The following is a 21,323-nucleotide window of genomic DNA, read 5'->3' on the forward strand; positions in this document are numbered from 1 at the left end:
CACCATAAGGACAAGCCAATACAAGCCTAGCAGTTCCGCTCTGCCTCGCTTCGCGGAGAGGGAACATGGAGAAGGGCTACTACATCACCCACATTGGGATGCTTTATTGGATCCCTCGGCCGCTAGCTGGCCTAGTCCATCGAGCGAGAGGATGTTCCGCCTCATTGAAGCGGTCTTTGCTATTATCTTCCATGCCTGCACGAAGATGATCACCGATACCTGTGTCGCGTCTGTCCTGCTCTGGGATCGTGATGCTATCGAGTGAGACCCTCTCTACTCTTATCTGTGTCGCTGACGAATTGGGGTTTCCTGCTTCTCCGGGTCAGATCTCCACCATGTCATCTCGCAAGTAGACAGGCTGATAGCGGACGTCGCCGTGGCAATTGTGGTCCATTCATACCCGCTCAGTGCCTATCAGGTATCCAAAGATACGGGCACGAAAAACGCCCATGAGCGTCGAAATGAGGTCGTTCGGGTTCTTTTGAGTGATGCCGAAATATGGTCCACTCAAGATATGGGTATTCATGCATTGCCATTGGCAGATCCTTTATGGTTTTGGGGCGCAACCACCAACCTATTCCTGACGACGGAAGTACGCGGCGAGACGGGTATCGCTTTACTTCCTGACTTGCACTTGGCCTCGAGTCAGAGTCACCTGCAAATCCACACAGAGGCTGTGCTGCGTCAACAGCGAAGCCTTGTCTGAACCTATGGGGTCACTCCTTGCACAAAAAGACTGGGCCAGTTGCATCCAGGGCCAGAAAGGGTGTTGCCATGGTCGAATGGAGAACTGAAAGGACAGTTGTGCCAAGATAAATAGGACGAGATGCTCGTGGCGCACATATGATACTTGGAGGGCCGGGAGTGCATGTAAGCTTAGTTGATAGGCAGGAGCAGAATTCTTCTTTCATTCGAGTCTTCATATCATCTATATTTCTCATAAGCCAGCTCTTCGCGATGTCTTTTCTCGACTAGATTGACGACGGGCGGATCATACACATCCTCTGACGCCGAGTCCCCAAGCAGGACTTGCTTCTCGTGCTTCTGCGCTTCCTCTTTAGTCATCAGGACTAGATCTGCCATAGGCAGCTTAATCATTTTCTGCCCTTCTTTCAAATACGCATCTTCCACTCGAAAGCCTTCAGCAGGCTTGCGCCATCTGATCAGGGCAAGGCGGTTTCCAAGCCCAGAAACCACGCTCTTACCCCGGAAGACCTCTTCCACCAGGTACGCCACATCGTCTCGACTGACTGGTACCCGCAGGCCGACGGCCTCTTGACCGGGCGTGGAGCGCACAAGGCGTTCTTCCAAGCCCTGCAAGGCTGAGAGTATGCCATCATACATTCTCTCCCGCCCTTTCTCGCCGACCCGATAGTCCATCGGATATCCAGCAATGCTGCAAATGACGTGGTTCGCGACCGTATACCCAAATACAGCGGGCATCGTTCCCAGAACAGGCAGAATTCTGACCCGAAACTCGGGAAGAACACCGAGTTTGTCCACGTTCCCTTTTTCTACCTCTTCATCTGCGATGGGAAGTAGCTCAGCTTTGCCCTCTCCTGGCTTTTCAGTCGAGAAGACGACAGGAATGCCGTCCTTAATTCCTTTGACCCGCAGTCTCCGCCGCGTGGACTTGGACAAGGGATCTTCGATACTGGTCGAAATATCTCCGACCTGTATCCGTGTCGGATCACTTTTGCAACCCGCACCCATAGCGCTTATCACTTTAATGCTTCGTAGCGCACAATATTGCAACAATGAGACCTTGGTATCGATGTTGTCGATCGCGTCGACCACAAAATCCGGCTCTGAGCGATCTTCCTCGTCTTGAAGTTCGTAGTCCCAAACTCCAAGTAGTGCCTCCGTCGACTGTGAGCTCAGCAGCTCATTTCGGCAGTCTATCCTGGCCCACGGACATATTTGTTCCAGTCTCTTTCTTATGCAGTGCACTTTCGGAGTACCGACGTCCGCCAGGGTAGCTAGGGCGTGTCTGTTCAGACTGCTCAACGTGACCTGGTCGAAGTCGATGATTCGTAAACGCGACACGCCGCTTCGAGCAAGTGCTGCTACGCAGTGACTTCCCACACCGCCGAGTCCGACGACCACGACAAAAGCATTGCGCAGCTTCGCTAAGCCTTCGTCTTTCAGGAAGACCCTGTTCCGTGCGAGTTGTTCTAGTATGAGTTCTTCGTCGTAGTGACCCTTCCGTGCTTTCGCGGCGATGTTTGCGGATCTCTCGTCCTCTTTATTTGTTATGCTCTCGCGCATGGCGCCGCCATACTCCGTCAGCTGCGTCGCATGGTGCTTGCGTGATAGGTCTGGTATTGAGGCTTTGAGCTCTTCGGTCGCTCTCCGACGTTGAATTGCTGTCGCTGTGAAAATGACTGATGTAGCCGCGAGGGCTCCGAGAGCTGCGGCCAGCCCGAGCTGGAATGTCGTGGAGGAGTGTCGTTGAAGCCATTGGGACATGGCTGGCTAGTTGCGATAGCAAAACGAGCTTCCGCCGGTATTCGCGCTGACGGTGTTTTCCAAGCGCAGCCACCACGGCTCTAGCTTTTGATTATTGCATCGGCCAAGATCTCCTTTGTGTCCTGTTCCATGCAGGAGTACCTGCTCATGACCTGTTCGCACAGTGGCATGAGGCTGCATGCATGATCTTATTTTGTCGGTTATCAATCCGGAATCCGAAAATCAGCAAGTCTGCCGAGCGCATGTGCTCCGGCGTAGTAAGATAAGATAAGATAAGAGGCACTACAATTTCTCAGGGCTCTTCAGGCGGCAGAGCCCTAAACTTTAGCTGAATGTCTGCGATGGATATCCTACTATCATCGCCTTAATCTTCAATACGTCCCATTCATTAGAGTAGATGCAAAAGTCCTCCGATACACTGGGTGGCCGCCATGTCGTATCCAGGGAGAATGCCCAGTTATATCACCCTCTCCCGGTCCGAGCGGACCGCAAGCTACTTCATGTGCCTCTTGTGTCACAATCTTATACTTGCCAGTAGTACCTCATTTGTATCCTCCTACCAGTAGGGTAAGGTTACCAGACCTGATATGCCGAAAATGAACAGCCGGATACTTAGTATCCGAAAGGACTGATAGGGTAGACGGGTCGCGGGTCCCGGGTCTTATCAACGTCTGAAGTGTTATCGGGATAGTCAGTGTCCTGGAGTGTGACATGGTGCTACTACAAAACTTGATATCCGGTGAAAAGTTTCGAAGCACAGGGGTATTCTGGACCAGAGCGCATTGTAAATCGTAGAAATAAGCTATGAAGATGGATGTCTCTCCAAAATCTCGAAAGGCAAATCCCCGCAACAATTTTTCCGCAATCTGCTCATGCGACACTTCGTCCACCTGACAACAACCCTTGACTACAGATCAAGCTCACTCCTAGACCACGTACCTGCATGGCCGCATACCTAACTCTCTCTTCCTACCACACATCACGCTTTGACGACCTCGCCCGGCGCAGTGTCCGCCCTGTTACCCTGATCGTAACAAGGGCAGCCGAGCCGAGCGAAACTCGATTGCTAACAACATCTCACCATGGCGCGAAATTCAGAAAAGGCGCAGTCCATGCTCTTTCGATTCCGAGCCGCTCAAGCTGCAGAATCAGGACTCCTACCCAGTTCCTCATTACGCAGACCCAAAGCGCCCAGCACAGTCACCACAATTCCGCTATGCGAAAAATGGCGTGGTCAGATCCTGAAGGAAGTGTCGCGCAAAGTGACCAAGATTCAAGACGAAAGCCTGTCGGATTTCCAAGTCAGAGATCTAAATGACGAGATCAACAAACTCATGAAAGAGAAATGGGGTTGGGAGCGCAGGATAAGAGAGCTGGGAGGGCCGAATTATATGCGTGGAGGTGGTACGGTATTTGACGATCAAGGACGAGAAGTTCCTGGTGGTGGGAAAGGATACAGATATTTTGGCAGAGCGCGAGAGCTACCTGGTGTGAAGGAGATGTTCGAGCGTGCCGCGAAGAGAAAAGTCCACGGTGACGAAGAAGAAACCACACCGGGGCAAAATATCAATCGCAAGAACCTGGACGCGAAGTATTTTGGGTTCGGCTTGGACGAAGAGGACGGATCATTGCTAAAATATGAGCGGAGAAAAGAGAAAGAGGCAACCGAGAGAGTAGCGACGTTGGCCGAGGCAGAAGATGACGCTGATGCGGACTGGGAGCCTTTGCCGGGCGATGCTGGTGATGGCGTGAGGTGGCGGCTTCCAACGCTCGAAGAAGTGCAGGATGAACTTGTGGACAGGAGGAGGAGACAATTGCTTGACAGACTGGTATGAACTCGTTGAAGCCGATCAATTCAGCGCGAGGATTACACCACGAATGGTACATGTAAGCTAGGGTCTAAGTGTCGCCGCAACGGTTGTCTAATGCTGGTCCTCTCTTTGAAATGCCTGATAACAAAGCTCAGACCGACCAGTTGGCACTGCCCAGCAAGACGACGCGACATAAAAACTCTCGACACCACGGTGGCGCTCGCACATCATCCTACATGTTACTTGCATTGTCCAAGCCTGCGGACTTTGAAGCGCTTGGGGCTGGTCGAAAGTACACTCCCTCGGCTCGGACCTGCCGTCGGCCTATACCGCCAACAGTACTCCTTGCTCTTCTTTAGTCGGTTCTCAACAATAGATGTACTCGTAAGCCTGGGTCTTTGTGGAAGCATCAACCTTGACACCGAGCTCGATAGTCGCGGACAGGAAAGAATTGGTTGTTTCGTCCATCATCTCCATGGATCCGGCAATCTCTTGGACGCCACTGTTTGCGCCATTCAGAACGTTCATGGCCGCAGTATTGATGATGACCTTGATATCACGGTTTCCGGAACCACTGGTTGACTGACCGAGGCATGTGAAGATCACATCGACATTCTTGCTTCCTTTGTTGCCGCCAATGAAATTGAGAACGCTTTGGCAGGCGCTGGAGAGGTAGAAAGGGTCGGGCGCATATTCGACGTTGATGTTGGCAAGATATATTCCTCCACAATTGGGATTGATGATGCTGGGATTGATGTTGAGTTGGAGCTGATCGACAGTGGCGCTGGTAGCATTGCGCTTGACAAGTCCATGGGCAGTGTCGTGCAGATTGGGAGCCTGACCTCGAGCCCTGGGCAGCACTGCCAATGCCCATGTGGAAACAGTGGAAGTCAGGAGGACAAGCAGGAGGATAATTGCGGTCATCTTCAACTATCTCAGTAGCGTTGTTGGAAGAAGGTCTTGAGGTACGAGTGGCCTCACATGCGAAGATTTGAGGTATTTTCAGGTCCACCAAAGGCAGGTTTCTGAATGTAAGATGGAAGCAATATTGATGTGTAAAGGTCCAGAGGACGCGGAGCACTGTTGGTATGGGAGGAGACTGCCTGTAAAGGGAGTCGGTGTTTCCCGAAACCTCTGCTGGTACTCCTTCCAGATTCAAGAAATCTGCGATTTCTTCGGTCCTCAACCTTTGCCGTTATGTTGCGAGATCTTTTCAAGCGTTTTCTCGACCTGGACATGATGTGCCCAGTCGGTATTTCAGGTGACCATCTCTAAGAGAACATTCATTCGTGGTATCTTCGGACTGTTCTTCTTGCTCCAGTGACAACCCTCCCAAAGTCCTTTTTCACGTCGGACAATTGCTCGCTCTGTGTTTCTTGACGGGAGACACACTGTTATATCGAAAGATTCTCGATTTCAAGGTAAAGATCTCGCATCGCTTACGACGACACCATCAGCTGATCAGTTCGCCATCATTGGCTCAAGACTTCTGCGGTCCGGTTTGCTCAACTCATCAGCTACCATCGATCCTGCAGCTAGCCTTTTCTCGACCACTCACAAGATCGCAATCATGCATTGAACCGTGCAAACATGCTCCTCTCTAGGCGGAAGCAAAAGATCAAGCCCGGATCCGCAACATTGGTCCAGGTCAGCGAGCGGGAACCACATTCCCTACCTGCTGGCAATCAGAACCTGCTGATCATCGCATACCCAAAATAGCAGAAAAAGTGAAGAGACCCTTGATGAGCTTCCACATCGATCCCACGGAAGCAACATATACCGATGCCGCATCGAGAGGCTTCATGCGTCACCAGGGAATCATGTGTGTGTCCATTTTAGGCACCGTCGTTCCCTGGAAGTCTTGCCCGTGTACAGGAACGTTTCTTGTATTCATTACCGTTGTTAGAGATACATCGCTCGGATCACTTGTGCTACTATGGGCCTCTCTTGAGGCAGAAGCCTGCCGTGCTCATTGGGCTGTCGTTGAGGCAGTAGTACTCTCGGAGCAGCTCATGAGAAGCAAATTAGGAGCAGACAGATGCCTCACGTCTGTAGGTAGGTCGTAGAATCTGTACGCAGAATCAATAGATGCCTATGTCGACGATACCAGCGTACCCCTACGGTACTGTATCTATATCAAGTGCTTATCGGTGATATAGGGGCGTGATTATCTCCAGGCTAGGTACCCCTTTTTCCCGCCTCAGAATACTTTACTCCATATGGAACTTTAAGACATGTCAAAGGCTCTTAGCCATTAACGTTACTTACTGCTCAATTGCACCATCTCATTAACCAACCTTCAAACATGCTGCGATTGCAGATGGAGGGCTACACCCAATATTGGACATGTTGTTGCGGACCTATCGACGCTCTCGCAAGCGCAGGCTGCTCTGGGTGGCATTCTACCTGACCCTCGCAGCACTCACCTTCGACGTCCTCACCATCCTCAAACAATACCGCGAATTCTCTCGAAACCTCGTCTCCCATACCTTCACCGAGCCATCGACTCTGCCATCGCCAATACAGAACCAGAAGATCTTCATATGCGCTCAATTCTGGACGAGCGCACAAGTCATTCAAGACCGATGGGGCCAGGCACTACTTGATCTAATTGGAGTCTTGGGCAAGCAAAACGTCTACGTGAGCATATATGAGAGCGGAAGCCTAGACAACACGAAAGATATACTACGGGAACTGGAAAAAGTCCTGGTGGAAAACAACATCCCGCGATCAGTCATACTCGATCCGACCACGCATGAAGACGAGGTCAATGCAGGTCCGTTAGACGAGCAGGGCACACCACGCTCGGGATGGATTCAAACCACCACCGTCGGAGTGGGCAAGGAAATGCGCCGGATCCCATACCTTGCTCGCCTCCGCAACAAATCTTTGAAACCTCTCTTCGACATGCACTCCCAAGGTCAAGACTATGACAAGATCCTGTTTCTCAACGACGTCGTCTTCCGCCCCAGCGACGTGTTGTCTCTGCTCGCCACGAACCAAGGCTCCTTCTCCGCCGCGTGTGCGATGGACTTCCACTACCCACCAGCCTATTACGATACTTTCGCTCTACGCGACAGCGAAGGCTACGGCAGTATCATGACTTCCTTCCCATACTTCCGCAGCCCAGACTCACGCGAGGCCATGCTACAAGGTCGCGCGACGAAAGTCCAATCCTGCTGGAATGGCATGATCGCCATGGACACAGGGTCCTTCTACGAGGGCCTGCGCTTCCGTGCATTGCCAGATAGTTTGGCGTCCAAGCATCTCGAGGCCAGCGAGTGTTGCCTCATCCACACGGACATGACGGCCATGAACCTCGCCGGAAACGGCATTTACATGAACCCGTCTGTCCGAGTGGGCTACACGGTCGACGCGTATAACTTGACGCATGCCGGGCCAGAGAAGACATTCGTCTCCTCGACGCAGTATGTGGAAGGAGTATGGCTGAACCGCATCAGGCGCACTGTCCTGCCGACGGTGCCGAAGGTAATGAAAGAAATCGACAGGAAAATCGCTCGGTGGAAGAAGGAAGGCGAGAACTCGCTTGAGAAGCGCGAGGAGACTGGTCAATTGTGCATTATTGATGAACAGCACATCTTGATCTGGAATGGGTGGAAGCATGTCTAGACTCTGGAAAGGCGGGGTGACCCGCTCGGACACACGATAAACATACCAGGAAACATAGAATGCGTGCTTGCGACCTTTTGGGAGCCGGCATTCAGGAAGTTTCTAGCGCTACCCAAAGGTCTCACCAGAATTGAACATCACTTTCCGAGCACTTGCAGTGGGCTAGTTCTTCATAAGTGAGGCGTGTTCCCTTTCGTCTCGGTCGCAGGTATTCAGAGATAAAAAAGCCTGACACTCGCTTCGAACCCCCACCGTCAGCGAGGTGTGCGCTGACTTTGACCCTCTGGCCCTCCTAATTGCCACGTCGCGCTTTATAGGCCCTTGTGGACACGTCCGGTCATCGAATAACAGTCGTCCAAAAAGGGTCGACTTGGTTTCAGCACACCTCTAACAGGATCGGTTGTTGCCAGATTGTTCCGATGCGAATTTGTCCATAACCAAATTCTAACATCGAACCGTCGCGTCAAACACGTTCCTTTTCAGTGGCGCCTGGGCAGACGGTTTTGATGTTTCGTTCACGCAGCATCTAGAGCGGCGGTGCTCGTGTAAGACTTCAGTATTGTGTCAAACGATGATACTCTTCGTCAAGCGATTCTTCACCAACGTCCCAGTCCGGCTCCGTCTCGTCCACAGTACCAGGCGGTTTTTCTTGACGTGCTAAGGTAGCCTGACCTTGGGCCACCACTGTGACATTTTCACCTTCACCCTTCTGTATCCAGACATTCCATCTATCGAGCGTGGCACCCATCGATGGTTTGTACTGAGGCTCCGAGGGCTTACACGCGATGGTTATGGTCTCGTTGACGAAGATGGGCAACAAATTCTTGTAGGAGAATTCTGTGACCGCAAGACGGTAAGGCTTGAGTTCGGTGTAGAGTCCGTGACCTTTTCGGAGTACTTCCAGCATGAGTACCGCGGTGAGCGGGCCATGGACAAGCAGGTTTGGAATTCCGTACTCCTGCCGGGTGAAGTCAGGATCGACATGAATTCTGTGATCATTGCTGGTGAGAGCGCTGAATCTGAAAAGCAATGCTGCCGTGGGTTTCATGGTCTGAGCATCAAAGGGATCACATGGTGGCTGTATCCTGCGAAGAGTGTCGAGAGACCGGAGGCTGGATGGGATATTTCGCAAGAAGCAAAGGTGCTTGTCCTCTTTGATGATGGGTTTTCTACCCCGCTTGGGCCGTAGGTTGGTAGAGCCCGGAATATTTTCAGCCTCGTGGTACGTTTTGGTCAAGGTAACGAAGACTTTGGAATCCTTGTCGGCGGGATTGCCAACGACCCGTACACTCCTAACTCGTTCAAGCGTATATATCAATGGTGAGCGGGAGGGGTGTATGAATGCTTCGTTAAACACCATAAAGCCACCGGCCCATACGCGGAGTTTCCACTCGTCGCCAGGTGCGTACCGACGGTCGCCTCCATCAGCGCAAAGATCACTTTCTCTCAGAAATTCAGTGAATGATACCTGTTGGAATCCAGGATGTACGGCGCCCTTCTGTGGAGCTAATGCAAGGTGATTGCTAAGGACCTGAAAGAAGCCGTCGATATTGTATGTATCCCATGTACCTTGCGGTGGTTTCAGACTGAGGCCCTTGAGAAAGTCGAAAGGTGTCGCGAAGCGTGACTGGCTCTTCGAGGAACTATATCTGGCCCATCTCCGCCAGAATTGACGATGGAACGGTTTGAAATGGCCCAGAGAGTGTCTCATAACCAAAAGATGCGGTGCATGCGGAGGAATGAAATTGCTGCCAGGATGATGACAGCGGAAAGCCGAGGACAGGAGGTTTCGAAGATGAGAACCCTTCCAAATCTTCGTAGAGCTGGAGCAATAATTGATGTAGAAGTTGCAAGACCTGCCTCTGTACTAAATACTGTGGGAGGCATAACCGAGGTGAATTCACGAGTCACGTGCCATCGCGCATAATGCGACGCGTCTCAGTACAACTTCATCTTTCCAAACAATCAACAAACATAGACAGTCCATTAGGTACAGCGGATGGTAGACCACCCTGTCCGTCGTTCTCATCTGCAATGACACCATGTCTACGACAAGGCCACCTCTCCGTGACTTGCAAAATACAAAGACTCCAACGAGACAAGAACCATCAACACCGCATGCCATCCGCGCGCTTCAGCAACGAAGCGGCGCGAACACTCGAACAATCCGCAAAAGAAGGGCTTACAGCGATACAGTACGGCGCGACTCGGCTCGAGACATATTGAGACAGCTTGCAAAGATCACTGCGCCTCTGACTAGAAAGACTATACGGACTCCAGCCACTGCCCGAGGCAAAGAGAATCAAGACCCGCTGAGGAACGGCACCCTCAATGACGAAGCCGAAGGAAGGGCATATAAGAGACCCCGACTCGTTATCGAAGGGGACGATAGCTTCGAAGATGTATCTCCACCTTACTATGAGGAGCAAGAAGACGACGATAGCGAACTGCCCGTCGCTCCCACACCTTCCCAACTCGATGACCCCACGATCACTTTCAGATCGATTGATTTTGCCGCCACTGCACGCTCCGACTCGCACAGAACGAATCAGCGACAGTCTTTTCTCGCACATGACCATGAAAGCGTGGACGAGCAGGATGACGAGCCTACTATTCTCACTGAACTTGGTCGTAGAGCAATCAGCGAAGAGCCAACAGGCCGCTTGTCGCGCTACAGCTTCGGAAGCATACGAATGAGCGACTTTGGATCAGAACTTGAGGTCAGAAGAGAATCTGATTTTCTTCAGAGGCAGACACAGAAAATATCGCCTGGAGATAGGGTACCCCAATATGACTATGAGCCTCTTGACTTTGGTGGGGAAACGGAACACTTGGAAGCTTTGAGGAAATCACTTTCACCAATCCCAGCTGATGAGAGCGTGCTTAGCATGTCGCCCGTTGATGTCAGCTTCCAGCTGGAATTTGCCGAACAGGGTGCGGCGTTCAGTCATGCTCTTGCCGGTCGACCGGAGATTGTCCAGCATTCAGCTCCTGTCGAGGTTTCGGAGCTGGCGCACGACGAATCGTTGGTGAACATGACAGCCGCTCTTGAAACTTCTCCCGAGCGCGACCCGACGCTTGAGCTCGGCCAAGCAGGCACAACATCCCAGCGCCGTCCTAAGAAGCTGAAGATGACTAGGCACGGAACAAGAGTGCCGTCACTGCCTAGGAGCCTTATAAAGAGAGTGGCGATTGACGCCCAGGCTAGACTTGGGAACCGCAAACCCAGACTAGGACAAGAGCACATGCAAGCCCTCGAACAAGCTACCGAGTGGTTCTTCGAACAGATCGGCGAAGATTTGGAAGTGTATTCGAATCACGCCCGTCGCAAAAAGCGCATCGATCGTAGCGACGTACATATGTTGATGCGACGCCAAAGAGTGCTTCAAAATGACGGGGAACTCCAGAAGGCTGCTCGGGAGCTGCTCCCAGATGAGGTTTTGGCGGATTTTGACGAAGATGAGGTATAGCCTATTGCCATCACCAATTTGTCACATGGCGGACTCTCCTTGCACGATCCACCGGTGCTTTTTTGAGGAGCATCCACATCATGAGCGCCGTGGCAGCGGATAACGAGTACCTAACGACTGATGAGTAATGAATTTCACCTGCAAGCGTTGGGTTGGCTTACCATGTAAATATGTACTGAACATGATTATTTCTGAGGTTGACCTCTGCTGCTCTCCCAATTGGGATTCCTTTGGCTTCTCGATCGTAACTGACCAGAAGGTCTGGTGTCATGGTCTCTTCGATCCATATAGGCTCCGCGCCTGTGACGCTCGCCATCTGCACGACGTCCGGGAAATAGAATTTGCCCTGTTCTGGGACGTTATTAGGCGTGAACATGTTCTTTTTCCAAGGTTCTCTGAGCAGGCCAGAGACCGTGATCTCGCCTCGAGGAAGCGAGGAAGGATGTCTGTCTTGCTGAAACTTCTTCTCCCGGCTGATCCAGCCTCTGTTGATGAGTATTGTGCTACCACCTTCTCGCTCGAGAGGAGTGATAACCATGAATCCATCTTTTCCATCCTGCGTTCGGGGGCCTATCAGCATTTCTTTGTCGTGCCGAAACTTCCCGGTTGCATACACCCTTCTGTAATCAAACTCATGAATGGCTTCTGGGTCGATTCGTGGAGGAAGCGGTAACGGCGGGCGTACAAGTCGATCCTCGAACCTTGCGACCAACTTTGTTTTCCAATCCAGTCTCTGAACCTGCCATGTCCCTAGACAGAACGCTGTGAACGGTATGACAGCGAGCACCGCGATCCCAAGCTTCGAGTGCTTCTTGCCCACGGACACTAGTCTAGCAGGAGCATCGACTATCGAGACGAAATCAGGATTGTCGCCGCTGGGTGGTGAGTTGCCCGTAGAAGCATGACGACGAGGTCTTGTTCGTTGGACATGGAAAGGCTTTCGAGGTCGAAAGAACACTGCGCGCAGCACCCCTATGTCATGTTTGGCCATGCTGCGAGGGCATATGCAAATGATGGATGGTCGTTGGTAAGAATGTAGACTGCGGCTTTGCATTGAAAATACTCCGAGGTCGTCCCAACCCATCATATGTCATCCCGCATATCGCAGCCTTGACCCTCTCTCTGTGATCAACGCAAACACCACTGGCTTTCTCATTATCTCGCCAAATATATGTCCTACAACATGTTCCACGAAGGCGACCTCCAGAGTGGTGTGGCATTGGCCCTTCAACAGTCCAAAGCTGTACTGTGTTTCGTACAAGGTTTGACTATCTCTGTCACAGTCCGCATCACAGCTGACAATACGCAGACCAGTCGGAAACCAGTAAAGAGTGGGAGGATGTCTTGAAAGAGCCGCAGGTCAGACGACTCCATCCTATACTTCGTGTATTTTCTGACGTTGCACAGATCGCTACGGCCGTCACTGGCCAGACGATTGCCTTGCGACTTGAGGCAGGCTCACAAGAAGCCGGCTTCCTCTCACCCATATGCCCAATCAACAGTACCCCGGCAATCATTGTGATAAAGTACGACTCCGACGCTCCTGAACGCGTCTACGAAGTTAACGAGAGCAGGAATGCACAGCTACAACAAAACCTCCAGTCCGCAGAAATCTCTGTTGCTGACTTGAAAGGACGATTGAAGGCCGCATTCGACATACAAGATGCAGGGGTTGAGACAGTCGCTGAGTTTGGGTACGTGCTTGACTGTACATCGTAGAGTCATTGCTGACTCGAATGCAGCGCCGCGGTCGCAGAAGACGAGCAAACCTCCGGAGGCGTACCAGAGTATCTGGCCCTCCAGCCAGCTCCTGGACAGATGCGACTACCTAATAATGCCTACGATGCCCTCCGCAACCATACCCAGAAACTGCTAGACGAAGGCACGCCACCCTCTAAAGTGTTTCAGACACAATTGTCATTGCTGGACAATATACCCATCTTCCACGATGAGACCAAGCGCCTCCGAGGCGGTGCCCGATCAGAACTCTCCGAATATGCTCGGTCACGTCTACTACGCCTACCGGCCGTTGGACTTCGGATACCCGGCCAGGCAAAGTCTTCCAGCGCACCTCCAGCACAATTTCGCCCATCCCAAGCCGCGCAGCCGTCATCGCCTGCTCCTGCCACGACTATATCCAGCAGCAATGCCGTACCAGCTGCACGTCCTTCAAACAACGCAGCAACTCCACCACCGGACCACGCCACTTCCGAGAAACAAAAAGCCCAAAGATCAGAGTACATCAAGATGCAACGTGAACGCGAACAAAAACAGCGGGAAGAACGAGAACGGATCAAGGCGCAGATCAAAGCCGACCGCGAAGAACGCCGACGTCTAGACGAAATCCGAAAACAAGGCGAGACAGCAGCAGCACAGTCATCAACGTCTGCAGGTTCAGCACAATCCAAATCACGAAGTACAGAGATCAGAGTTCAAGTCCGCACCTTCGACGGCAGCACTCTCCGCTCTACATTCCAACCATCATCAACTCTATCCAAGGACATCCGTCCGTGGATTGACTCCAACTCCAACACCACAGCGCCATATAATCTCAAAATCATCCTGACACCCTTACCGAACCGGGACATCGAGGCCGGCGAAGAAGAGCAAGAGCTCAGCGCGCTTGGCGTGGTAGGCAGCTGCACCCTCGTCATGGTCCCGGTTAAAGGATACGTCGAATCATACACGGGTTCCGCGTCCGGGGGCCTCCTTGGCGCCGCCGTGAACGGAGGGTACAATCTCGTCAGTGGGACAGCTGGGATGGTATTTGGCGGCGTGAAGAGTCTTTTGGGATATACTCAGGACAACGCTGCCACGGCCAGCACCTCTGGTAGTGGTTCTACGCAAGACACTCAAAACCCAGCACCGTCGAACGCTGCGAAGAATGTGCGTGTCCGCACACTGGCCGATCAACGTGCGGAAGACGCGAAGCGTGATCAACAGTTCTACAATGGGAATCAGTTGAATTTTGAGCCGAGGGATGATGACAAGAGAGACTAGGGACGTTTGTGGGGTGCTGTTTTCGATGATGGAGATGCAGACTATGGGGGGGGAACGGCGCTGTTTTCACCTTCAGTATTACATGTGGCAGATCAGGAGTGAAGATATGTTCTAGCACCCGCACTCTGTTGTGCAGCTGTTGTCCATAGCCTCGGGAGTGTAGAATTTCTCCAATACCACAAACGGCAGGATATCGCCATGATTCGCCTTGACGTGTCGTATACACACTGAAACGGGTCCTTCATGCAGCACATTTCTATATTATAGTAGCTCTCTCACACTGACTGGGTAATCCCTCGCCCGTAGTACCCGTACCATCTCAGCTTGGTTACTTATCGCGATCATGTCACTCAGGCTCTCGATGCGGCACCAGCAGTCACAGCGGTAGCTGAGGTAGTGGTGCGTGGCACAGTCAGCAACGTAGTCGGCGTCGGTTTCCCAAACGGTAGAAAAAGCTTGGAGACCTTTGTAATCCAGCTGCCGATTTGCCTACCGTCACTCCGGCCGTACATGCCAGGAGACGAACCGCCCTCGTCGGTAGCGGTGGCAACTGGTGTGGAGTGCTGCTCGCTCACTACGAGAACCGCAGCGTGCGACGCAAGAGGATTTTTGAGGCTTATCGTAGTGCTCGACTCGGCAATCTTCGTTGTTCTCAGTGGAGTAGGAGCGTGTTTCGACAATGTAGTATCCTTGTGGGTCGACGTGCTGCCTGGCTCGGCGTCGAGTGAAGGGGAAGGGCGGTGCGAGGAAGCGGGACTCTTGTGGCTCGATGTACTGCTCTTCTTGGGTCCCACTATTTTGCCGGTTGACACAATTGACGCAAAACCAGGGTGCGACGGAGCAGGGTTCTTAAAGATCGACGTACTGCTTGGCTTGTCACCTTTCGTACTGCTAGATAGGATTGGTGATGAGAGCGCAAAGCCCGACAGCGGAGACGTGGATACCGTTATACTGCTCGAATTGGCGCCTTGTGTTCTGTCGCTAGCCACCATCGAGGAGAAGTTGAGCGTCATCGAAGCAAGTGTCGGTGCAGGTGAGAAAACGGACGCTTGCAGAGGAGCACTCGTGATTGAAGAGGAAGAAAGGCCGAGCACGGTTGAACTCGCTGCCAGCACAGATGTGGTGGATAGTGCGACAGTTACCGCAGGAAGACTGCTGCTTGCATAACTTGCGACCATAGACGAGAAGTTGAAGGTGGTCGGATCAATCGTAGGTGTAGGCGTGGATACTGGCATCGTGGTTTGTGGCTGACTGTTGGTGCTGTAAGTTGTTGTTATTATTGATGAGAAGCTGGGCGTCGAAGAAGCATTCATCGGCACGGGCACTGTGCTTGTTGCTGAAATGGTCACATAGCTTGTAATAGCAGCAGCGGTATCAGTCGAAATCAGTGCAGGCAGAGTGCTCAAGCTGTCATTCCGCGCGGGACCAGTCACAGTGATCGTAATCCAGGTGTCTGTCATGGTAGGTGTAACATAGACCGTAGTAGTGAAAACAGAAGTGCAGGGATCTCCCAACTCGGGCAGATCGGTCGACAAGGTCGTTGCGTTGGAGGCTTGTCGTCTAGCAGGTAAGATAGGTGGGCCAGCGACTTGTGGTCCACCACTGAGACATGTCCAAATTCCGGTATAGGAGATCGACGGGGTCGGTACAGGCGCGTTGGTTGTTACTATGACTGTAGTCTGCGTATACAGCGTCGTGGTCAAATTGCTGGTTATGGTAGTGGTTGTAGATGGGGTTGTGACCAGCGGCATTTTGGAAGTAGCCATAGAGAGTTGTGAAAGCGTGATGTTAGACGGCGACTGAGTTGATGACGGCAGCAATGGCTGGTAGACCGAGATCGTGGTGTAGACAACCGATGTGGGAAGTGATGCTGCTTGCGTCTGCAAAGATGTAGCAGAGAGGGCAGAGGTCAAATTTGGTGGGATACTGAAAGTCGGCCATGCTGAGACAGATGAAGACTCTGGAGACTGTCCAATACTAGTTGTTGCCTCCGAAGACTTGATGCCCATAGAAAAGCTTGGTGTATTTGGCACGCTTGTAGATTGCAGAGCATCCGGAGACTGCGTACTCTCGACGACCGTCCCATTTTCAAGTACAGGAATCACTGCAGACACGAAAGACGGAGGTGTCGCAGGTGGAACCCCACCGTCGGCAACTGAAAACATCCCAGATATTGGTAGAGCGGGAGTTATTGTGGAACTCGGCTCCAGTATCGTAAGAATGTCGGAACCCAATGCAGCATTCGTGGGTTCTGCACTCGGTATTATAGTACTTGGATCTGTAATCGTTGTTATGCCAGGTCCAAACGGTGCTGGCACAGGTTCGACGCCATCAGGTTGTATGACCGCACCGTAGGCTGTGAAGATACCCAGCAGGGCGGCGGCAAAGAAGAAACGCATCGAAACGGACATTCTGCTGCCGTGCTGCCGCTCAAGTCTGTAGCTTGACGCAGAGGAGCCCATGCCGAATAACGGTGCCAGTCTTGAGGATCTGCGGAATCAGACTGTTGCGTCCAGACGCCGACGAGATGGGACTGGGTGAACGACTTCTGCTTTTCGGGCTTTCCAGAGCTAGAATCCGGTCTCGAGACGTCTATGTGGTAGAATATGGCTTGAGGCCGTGCGCGAGCAATGTTGCAAGAAGGTGAAAAGAGTGAGAGATAGAGGAAAAGAAGGTCGACCTCCGTAGGTTTTGGAAGGGTTAGAGGAGAAACGGGGCTCTTTTAAAGAGAGGTCTTGTATGCCATCGATAGTCCCTGTATCCGTGAATTGCCAGTGGCAAGCGAACAAACGCCAGAGAAGACTGTCATCAGAGTCCCGGTCATCGTCACTTGTGTCAAATTGTGGTCCAAGCAGTCCTGCTGATGTTACCGCCGATGCGCGCCTTCACGACACCGGAAGGTATTGGCTCAGCAGCCTTTCGTCGCCGCTCTCTAAAGTATGTGCCCTAGGTAGATTCGAGCACAACACGATGCGAACTCCTGCCGAAGCCTCAGAGGAACAGAAGGACACCGAGTAGCAACATGGCGAGGAGTGCAGACCAGCTTGTCAAGTCTAACCGAGCGGTATCGTTCTGGTACACAACCACGGTGGTTTCCGCATTTCCTCCATTTCCACCACCCGAGCCAGAACCACCGCCTTCGCCGGGACCACCCTCATAAGGGTTGCCAGCGGGGCCCCAAGTATAGTAATAACCTGTCCACGTCTGACAATTGACACTAACTCCGCGGTCGTCAAAGCATCTCTGCCTCTTTCCAAGCGGATTCAATGCCAGCGGCGCGATCGTGATCACTGGTGGCAATAGTGGCGCTGTTTGAGTGACAGGAATAGTGATGGTGTGATGATTCTTCGACTGAGTCGTTAATTGGGATGGTGTTAATGATGGTGTTGCTGGACTCAGTTCGTTTGAAGACGACATGATGGTGACGGCCAAATTGAGAAGCGCGTGTATGAAGATTACCACGATGAAGCACCGCATGTCGAATGATCTGGAGCTTTTGGTTCACGAGAAAAGATATTGACCCTGCTTTCAATGAGGTCCGAGAGCTGCATCTTGTCCGCGCAGATCAGAATCGAGCTTAAATTTTTCGAGCTGCAAAATTCGCCAAAACCAAGTGAATTGATTTGTGTGACCGAGCATTTCGGGCATCAATCGAGTGACAATAGACCTTGACCATTCGCATAGGTCTGTGTATGCAAGGCGGCCAGGCGTGGCGGAACATGATTGGTTGCCTCGAGTTATCTCTTTCAGGCCTGATGGAAATCAGTCAACATCAACCCGAGCCCTCTTCTTACCCCTATCATCAGATCCCGCTTCTTCCAAACCATACCTCTTCTTACTTTCACCACCACTCCTGCCTGAAGCCTCTCCGATCAAAGTATCAATACCGAACGGATCATCTTTGTCCTTCTCAAACTGTACAGGTCCTGCCTCTCGTTCGGCGACATCAGCACCTTTAAACCCCTCCTTAGCTCTGCCGAGGGTTTCGAAACGGCTGGATTTCTGGATCTTGCCCATTGCTTCATCCGCATCACCTTCATCATCCTCGTCCTGGTTCGCTGTAGGCCGGTATATGCTGTTGATCGCGTCATGCGCGGCAAAGAGAGGCTTATCATAGTGTTGGTCCTCGTTAAATCCCGTATCGAAGCCCGATGTCTGGTTGAACAGCCGCGAGTCATACATCGTCTCCTTGTTTTGGGTCGGTTTTGCCAGACCGAGGGCTACCTTCTCAGATATATCACGATTCTGTTCTCGAGCCATCATCTGAATCCGTTTTTCCGTACCCATCCTGCTTTGTCGGAGTTGTCGTTCGTTCTCTTGTCTTCGTTCTTGTCGTGCCCGCTCTCGCTCTTTGGTCGCCTCTTCCTCGCTACCTGACCTCGAATCGTAAGACGAACCAGAATCTGACCGCGACCGCCGTCTTGAATCCGAATCTCTTCTGCCACCAGCAGCAGCCTGCCTCTCCTCTCTCGCTTTGCGTGCCATCTCCCGGAGATGCTCCTCCTTGGCCAACTTCTCTTTCTCTGCAAGTTTCTGTTGCATCTGTCCGCGGAGTTTGACCTCTTCACGAGCATGTCGGTCAGCCGTAAATAGAGCTTCTGCGAACTGTGCGAACTTGTCGTTGATGGTCACATCTTCTAGGCCACGTCCTTGTGCAGCCAACCGCTTGTCCAGAGCAACAGTAAAACCCTTGGGATTCTTCCAGTTGGAGACTGTAGGCGGAATCTTCCATGCTTCCTGATCTTCCGCTGTTAATTTACGAGGAGGCGAGTGCATGACTGGCGGAGGAGGGCTGGGTGGTCCGCGAGGGATCTTCTTGTGTTTGAACTTGGGAGGCTCCATAGGATCTTCCTGTCGCTTAACGATCTTGAATATCCGATCGTTCTTCTTCGAGGTATCTCCCATCTGGTTTGCAGGGGTGTATCGCACAAACGTAGGCTCTTCTCGGTTGACGCCTTTGACATTCTTGGGCTTCTGTGCGGCCACCGCACCAGAAACCAGTTTTTCAAGGGCCAACTTCGTCTTCTCCGCAGTAGCTTCTACTTCCTCCTGACTTGGTCTGTCTAGGCTCAGGTCACCGGCATCGGCGCGCTGTCGAAGCGGTATTAAATCCTTGAAACTGGAATGTATGATTCGGTTTTCGCTGTGGCCTTGTCTGGCGATAGCATCGTACTTCACTTTGCCTTCTGCATCAACCTGGATAGCGAGTGCGTTCGAGGTTGAGGCTGTTCCTTTTCGTCCCATGTCGAGAGGATATTGTGCGACAGGAATTTCCGGAAAGGCGCCTCCATCGCCAAAGTCTTCGGCGTTTCGAGGTCTCCATCCTGATCGCTGTCCGTATGGAGGAGGACCAGCACGCTGTCGAAAGACACAATTAGTATGCTGCCCATATTCCATATCTGGGCCACTAACCTTTAGGACGATTTGAGATTCATCGATAACTCCAGGACCGACAATTCGAGGACCTTTCGCTTGCGCATGAATGGGCACTTCTTCGTGCTCGCCAGTATATTTGGGCTTGGGTAAGGAGGCGAAGAGACCGGTCGCCATGGTTGTGGAGATTGTGTTGTTGTTTCTCTTGAGAATCTCAAAAATATGTACCGTCCTCGTAGGGAGTGTTGAAGAAATGATGCAAACTCGATACTGCGCTATAAGTCGCTAAATCTGACCGAATCATCTCTACGGTGAAGCTTATTGCTGAAACGGACATTCGCGGCAATTGGTGCGCCGGAAACTGCTCCAACTTCCCCGACTATCAGAAATTGCGGGAGCATGTCCGACCCGGCGGCTGAAAGTGAACTTCAACACTCTTAGTTGTTGGTACCTTCGATTCTTCAGACTCACCACATCGCTCCGACTATCTCAGAAGGGTGGAACAACATGGCGCCCTCGCTGTTATCAAGGACCATCCAAGGCGTTACCGTGACTGGTGTTGCATCGGTTGGCGCATTCTACGTATGGACGAAGCACTGCCAAATGACACCGCTGGACCGATTTACGCCAGCTACAGAGCCACTCTTTCGAAGTGAATGGTACAAGAAATTCAACCCGCTGCAGAACCCGACAACACACGATGAGTGCATAAGGCGAATCCCGTTGTTCAAGCTACGGCCAGAGCTGGTCGAGGATGCGCAGAAAGGAGGGTCGAAGTTGGTCGAGGCTTTCAGTCAGGGAATCTGGGGTGGTCCAGGTAAGCTTCTGTCTTTGCTCGTCACTTGTCCTGTCGATGTGGTTCTCGTTCCTGCCGGCGATCGTGAAGAACGTGGTTCAGCTACCGTTGACCGCTGAACCGGCATTGCAAAGAACACCTGGCACGTGACACCTTTCTCCTTTGGTGTCCTATCGACATGGGCAGAGTTTCTGGCAGGATATGAGCTGACTGCCTCTGCAGGTTATACCATTCAACGTTTATACTTGCAGCGGAAATACCGCAACGACACCACAACGGCGCATCAACTCTGGACGCCGGAAGACTTGAAGACTTCGACGTACGACAAGGGTACTGAAATCACAGATCACTTCGTCGTGTTGGACAAAACACCAAGCTCGATTCTCATCCGTTGTGGTGATTCACCGCTACATAATCCTGACACCAATCGACCGAGCGACGGCCTGTTCGAGATCAGTGCCACTACCGACTTGAACCAGGGATTTGCCGAGTTCAGGCTCAAGAGTATCTTCTATCAAGGCGAGGGCGAGGTACCAGACAAGACGCAACAGCCCATGACGGGATACGTGCTCTATCTACACACGCTCTACACGAAGCTGTGGATGGAGAGTGCTATGAGTCGTATCAAGCAATGACCAATTTTGGGAACGTTCAGATGCAGCACTTAGCGAGCCAATGCACATTTTGGAAGTTTCTAGTTCATATTGTGGTCTGTCTGATGCGCTTCACTGATTGAGAATGTTGTACAGCTCTGATAGTCCGACTTTCGAAGAG

At 52.0% G+C, this 21,323-nt stretch overlaps 11 protein-coding genes across 11 annotated transcripts; 5 read left to right on the forward strand and 6 right to left on the reverse strand.

Annotated features, from left to right (window-relative positions):
* Positions 1–875: 875 nt before the first annotated feature.
* Positions 876–2,631, reverse strand: EDD37DRAFT_597107 (uncharacterized protein). Its single transcript, XM_062814593.1, has one exon. The coding sequence runs from the start codon at positions 2,467–2,469 to the stop codon at positions 925–927; it is 1,545 nt and encodes a 514-aa protein (XP_062665349.1). The 5' UTR covers positions 2,470–2,631; the 3' UTR covers positions 876–924.
* A 920-nt stretch (positions 2,632–3,551) lies between these two features.
* Positions 3,552–4,304, forward strand: EDD37DRAFT_570952 (Isy1-like splicing factor; the record flags this gene model as incomplete). Its single annotated transcript, XM_062814308.1, has 1 exon — positions 3,552–4,304. The coding sequence occupies one exon, from the start codon at positions 3,552–3,554 to the stop codon at positions 4,302–4,304; it is 753 nt and encodes a 250-aa protein (XP_062665350.1).
* A 171-nt stretch (positions 4,305–4,475) lies between these two features.
* EDD37DRAFT_206913 (uncharacterized protein) lies at positions 4,476–5,613 on the reverse strand. The gene has a single exon (XM_062810248.1). The coding sequence runs from the start codon at positions 5,202–5,204 to the stop codon at positions 4,647–4,649; it is 558 nt and encodes a 185-aa protein (XP_062665351.1). The 5' UTR covers positions 5,205–5,613; the 3' UTR covers positions 4,476–4,646.
* Positions 5,614–6,511: 898 nt separating this feature from the next.
* On the forward strand, positions 6,512–8,187 carry EDD37DRAFT_206946 (cryptococcal mannosyltransferase 1-domain-containing protein). Its single transcript, XM_062810250.1, has one exon. The coding sequence runs from the start codon at positions 6,627–6,629 to the stop codon at positions 7,908–7,910; it is 1,284 nt and encodes a 427-aa protein (XP_062665352.1). The 5' UTR covers positions 6,512–6,626; the 3' UTR covers positions 7,911–8,187.
* On the reverse strand, positions 8,187–9,824 carry EDD37DRAFT_206943 (uncharacterized protein). Its single transcript, XM_062810249.1, has one exon. The coding sequence runs from the start codon at positions 9,619–9,621 to the stop codon at positions 8,464–8,466; it is 1,158 nt and encodes a 385-aa protein (XP_062665353.1). The 5' UTR covers positions 9,622–9,824; the 3' UTR covers positions 8,187–8,463.
* Positions 9,825–9,843: 19 nt separating this feature from the next.
* On the forward strand, positions 9,844–11,488 carry EDD37DRAFT_207014 (centromere kinetochore component CENP-T-domain-containing protein). The gene has a single exon (XM_062810253.1). The coding sequence runs from the start codon at positions 9,953–9,955 to the stop codon at positions 11,378–11,380; it is 1,428 nt and encodes a 475-aa protein (XP_062665354.1). The 5' UTR covers positions 9,844–9,952; the 3' UTR covers positions 11,381–11,488.
* Positions 11,391–12,371, reverse strand: EDD37DRAFT_570915 (SURF1 family-domain-containing protein; the record flags this gene model as incomplete). Its single annotated transcript, XM_062814307.1, has 2 exons — positions 11,391–11,490; positions 11,542–12,371. The coding sequence occupies 2 exons, from the start codon at positions 12,369–12,371 to the stop codon at positions 11,391–11,393; spliced, it is 930 nt and encodes a 309-aa protein (XP_062665355.1).
* A 138-nt stretch (positions 12,372–12,509) lies between these two features.
* Positions 12,510–14,555, forward strand: EDD37DRAFT_206957 (uncharacterized protein). Its single transcript, XM_062810251.1, has 5 exons — positions 12,510–12,642; positions 12,690–12,739; positions 12,788–12,906; positions 12,955–13,074; positions 13,123–14,555. Exons 1-5 carry the CDS (start codon positions 12,552–12,554, stop codon positions 14,378–14,380), a joined length of 1,638 nt encoding a protein of 545 aa, XP_062665356.1. The 5' UTR covers positions 12,510–12,551; the 3' UTR covers positions 14,381–14,555.
* Positions 14,556–17,107: 2,552 nt separating this feature from the next.
* On the reverse strand, positions 17,108–18,000 carry EDD37DRAFT_206959 (uncharacterized protein). The gene has a single exon (XM_062810252.1). It carries the CDS (start codon positions 17,855–17,857, stop codon positions 17,372–17,374), a length of 486 nt encoding a protein of 161 aa, XP_062665357.1. The 5' UTR covers positions 17,858–18,000; the 3' UTR covers positions 17,108–17,371.
* Positions 17,966–19,930, reverse strand: EDD37DRAFT_675633 (pre-mRNA-processing protein 45; the record flags this gene model as incomplete). The annotated part of the gene is made up of 2 exons (XM_062819543.1): positions 17,966–19,738; positions 19,793–19,930. The coding sequence occupies 2 exons, from the start codon at positions 19,928–19,930 to the stop codon at positions 18,143–18,145; spliced, it is 1,734 nt and encodes a 577-aa protein (XP_062665358.1). The 3' UTR covers positions 17,966–18,142.
* A 166-nt stretch (positions 19,931–20,096) lies between these two features.
* Positions 20,097–21,184, forward strand: EDD37DRAFT_597121 (uncharacterized protein; the record flags this gene model as incomplete). The annotated part of the gene is made up of 2 exons (XM_062814594.1): positions 20,097–20,570; positions 20,772–21,184. Exons 1-2 carry the CDS (start codon positions 20,261–20,263, stop codon positions 21,182–21,184), a joined length of 723 nt encoding a protein of 240 aa, XP_062665359.1. The 5' UTR covers positions 20,097–20,260.
* Between the last annotated feature and the right edge of the window lie 139 nt (positions 21,185–21,323).

The sequence above is a fragment of the Exophiala viscosa genome (assembly GCF_022695815.1).
Source record: "Exophiala viscosa unplaced genomic scaffold EDD37scaffold_17, whole genome shotgun sequence".
Lineage (NCBI taxonomy): Eukaryota > Fungi > Ascomycota > Eurotiomycetes > Chaetothyriales > Herpotrichiellaceae > Exophiala > Exophiala viscosa.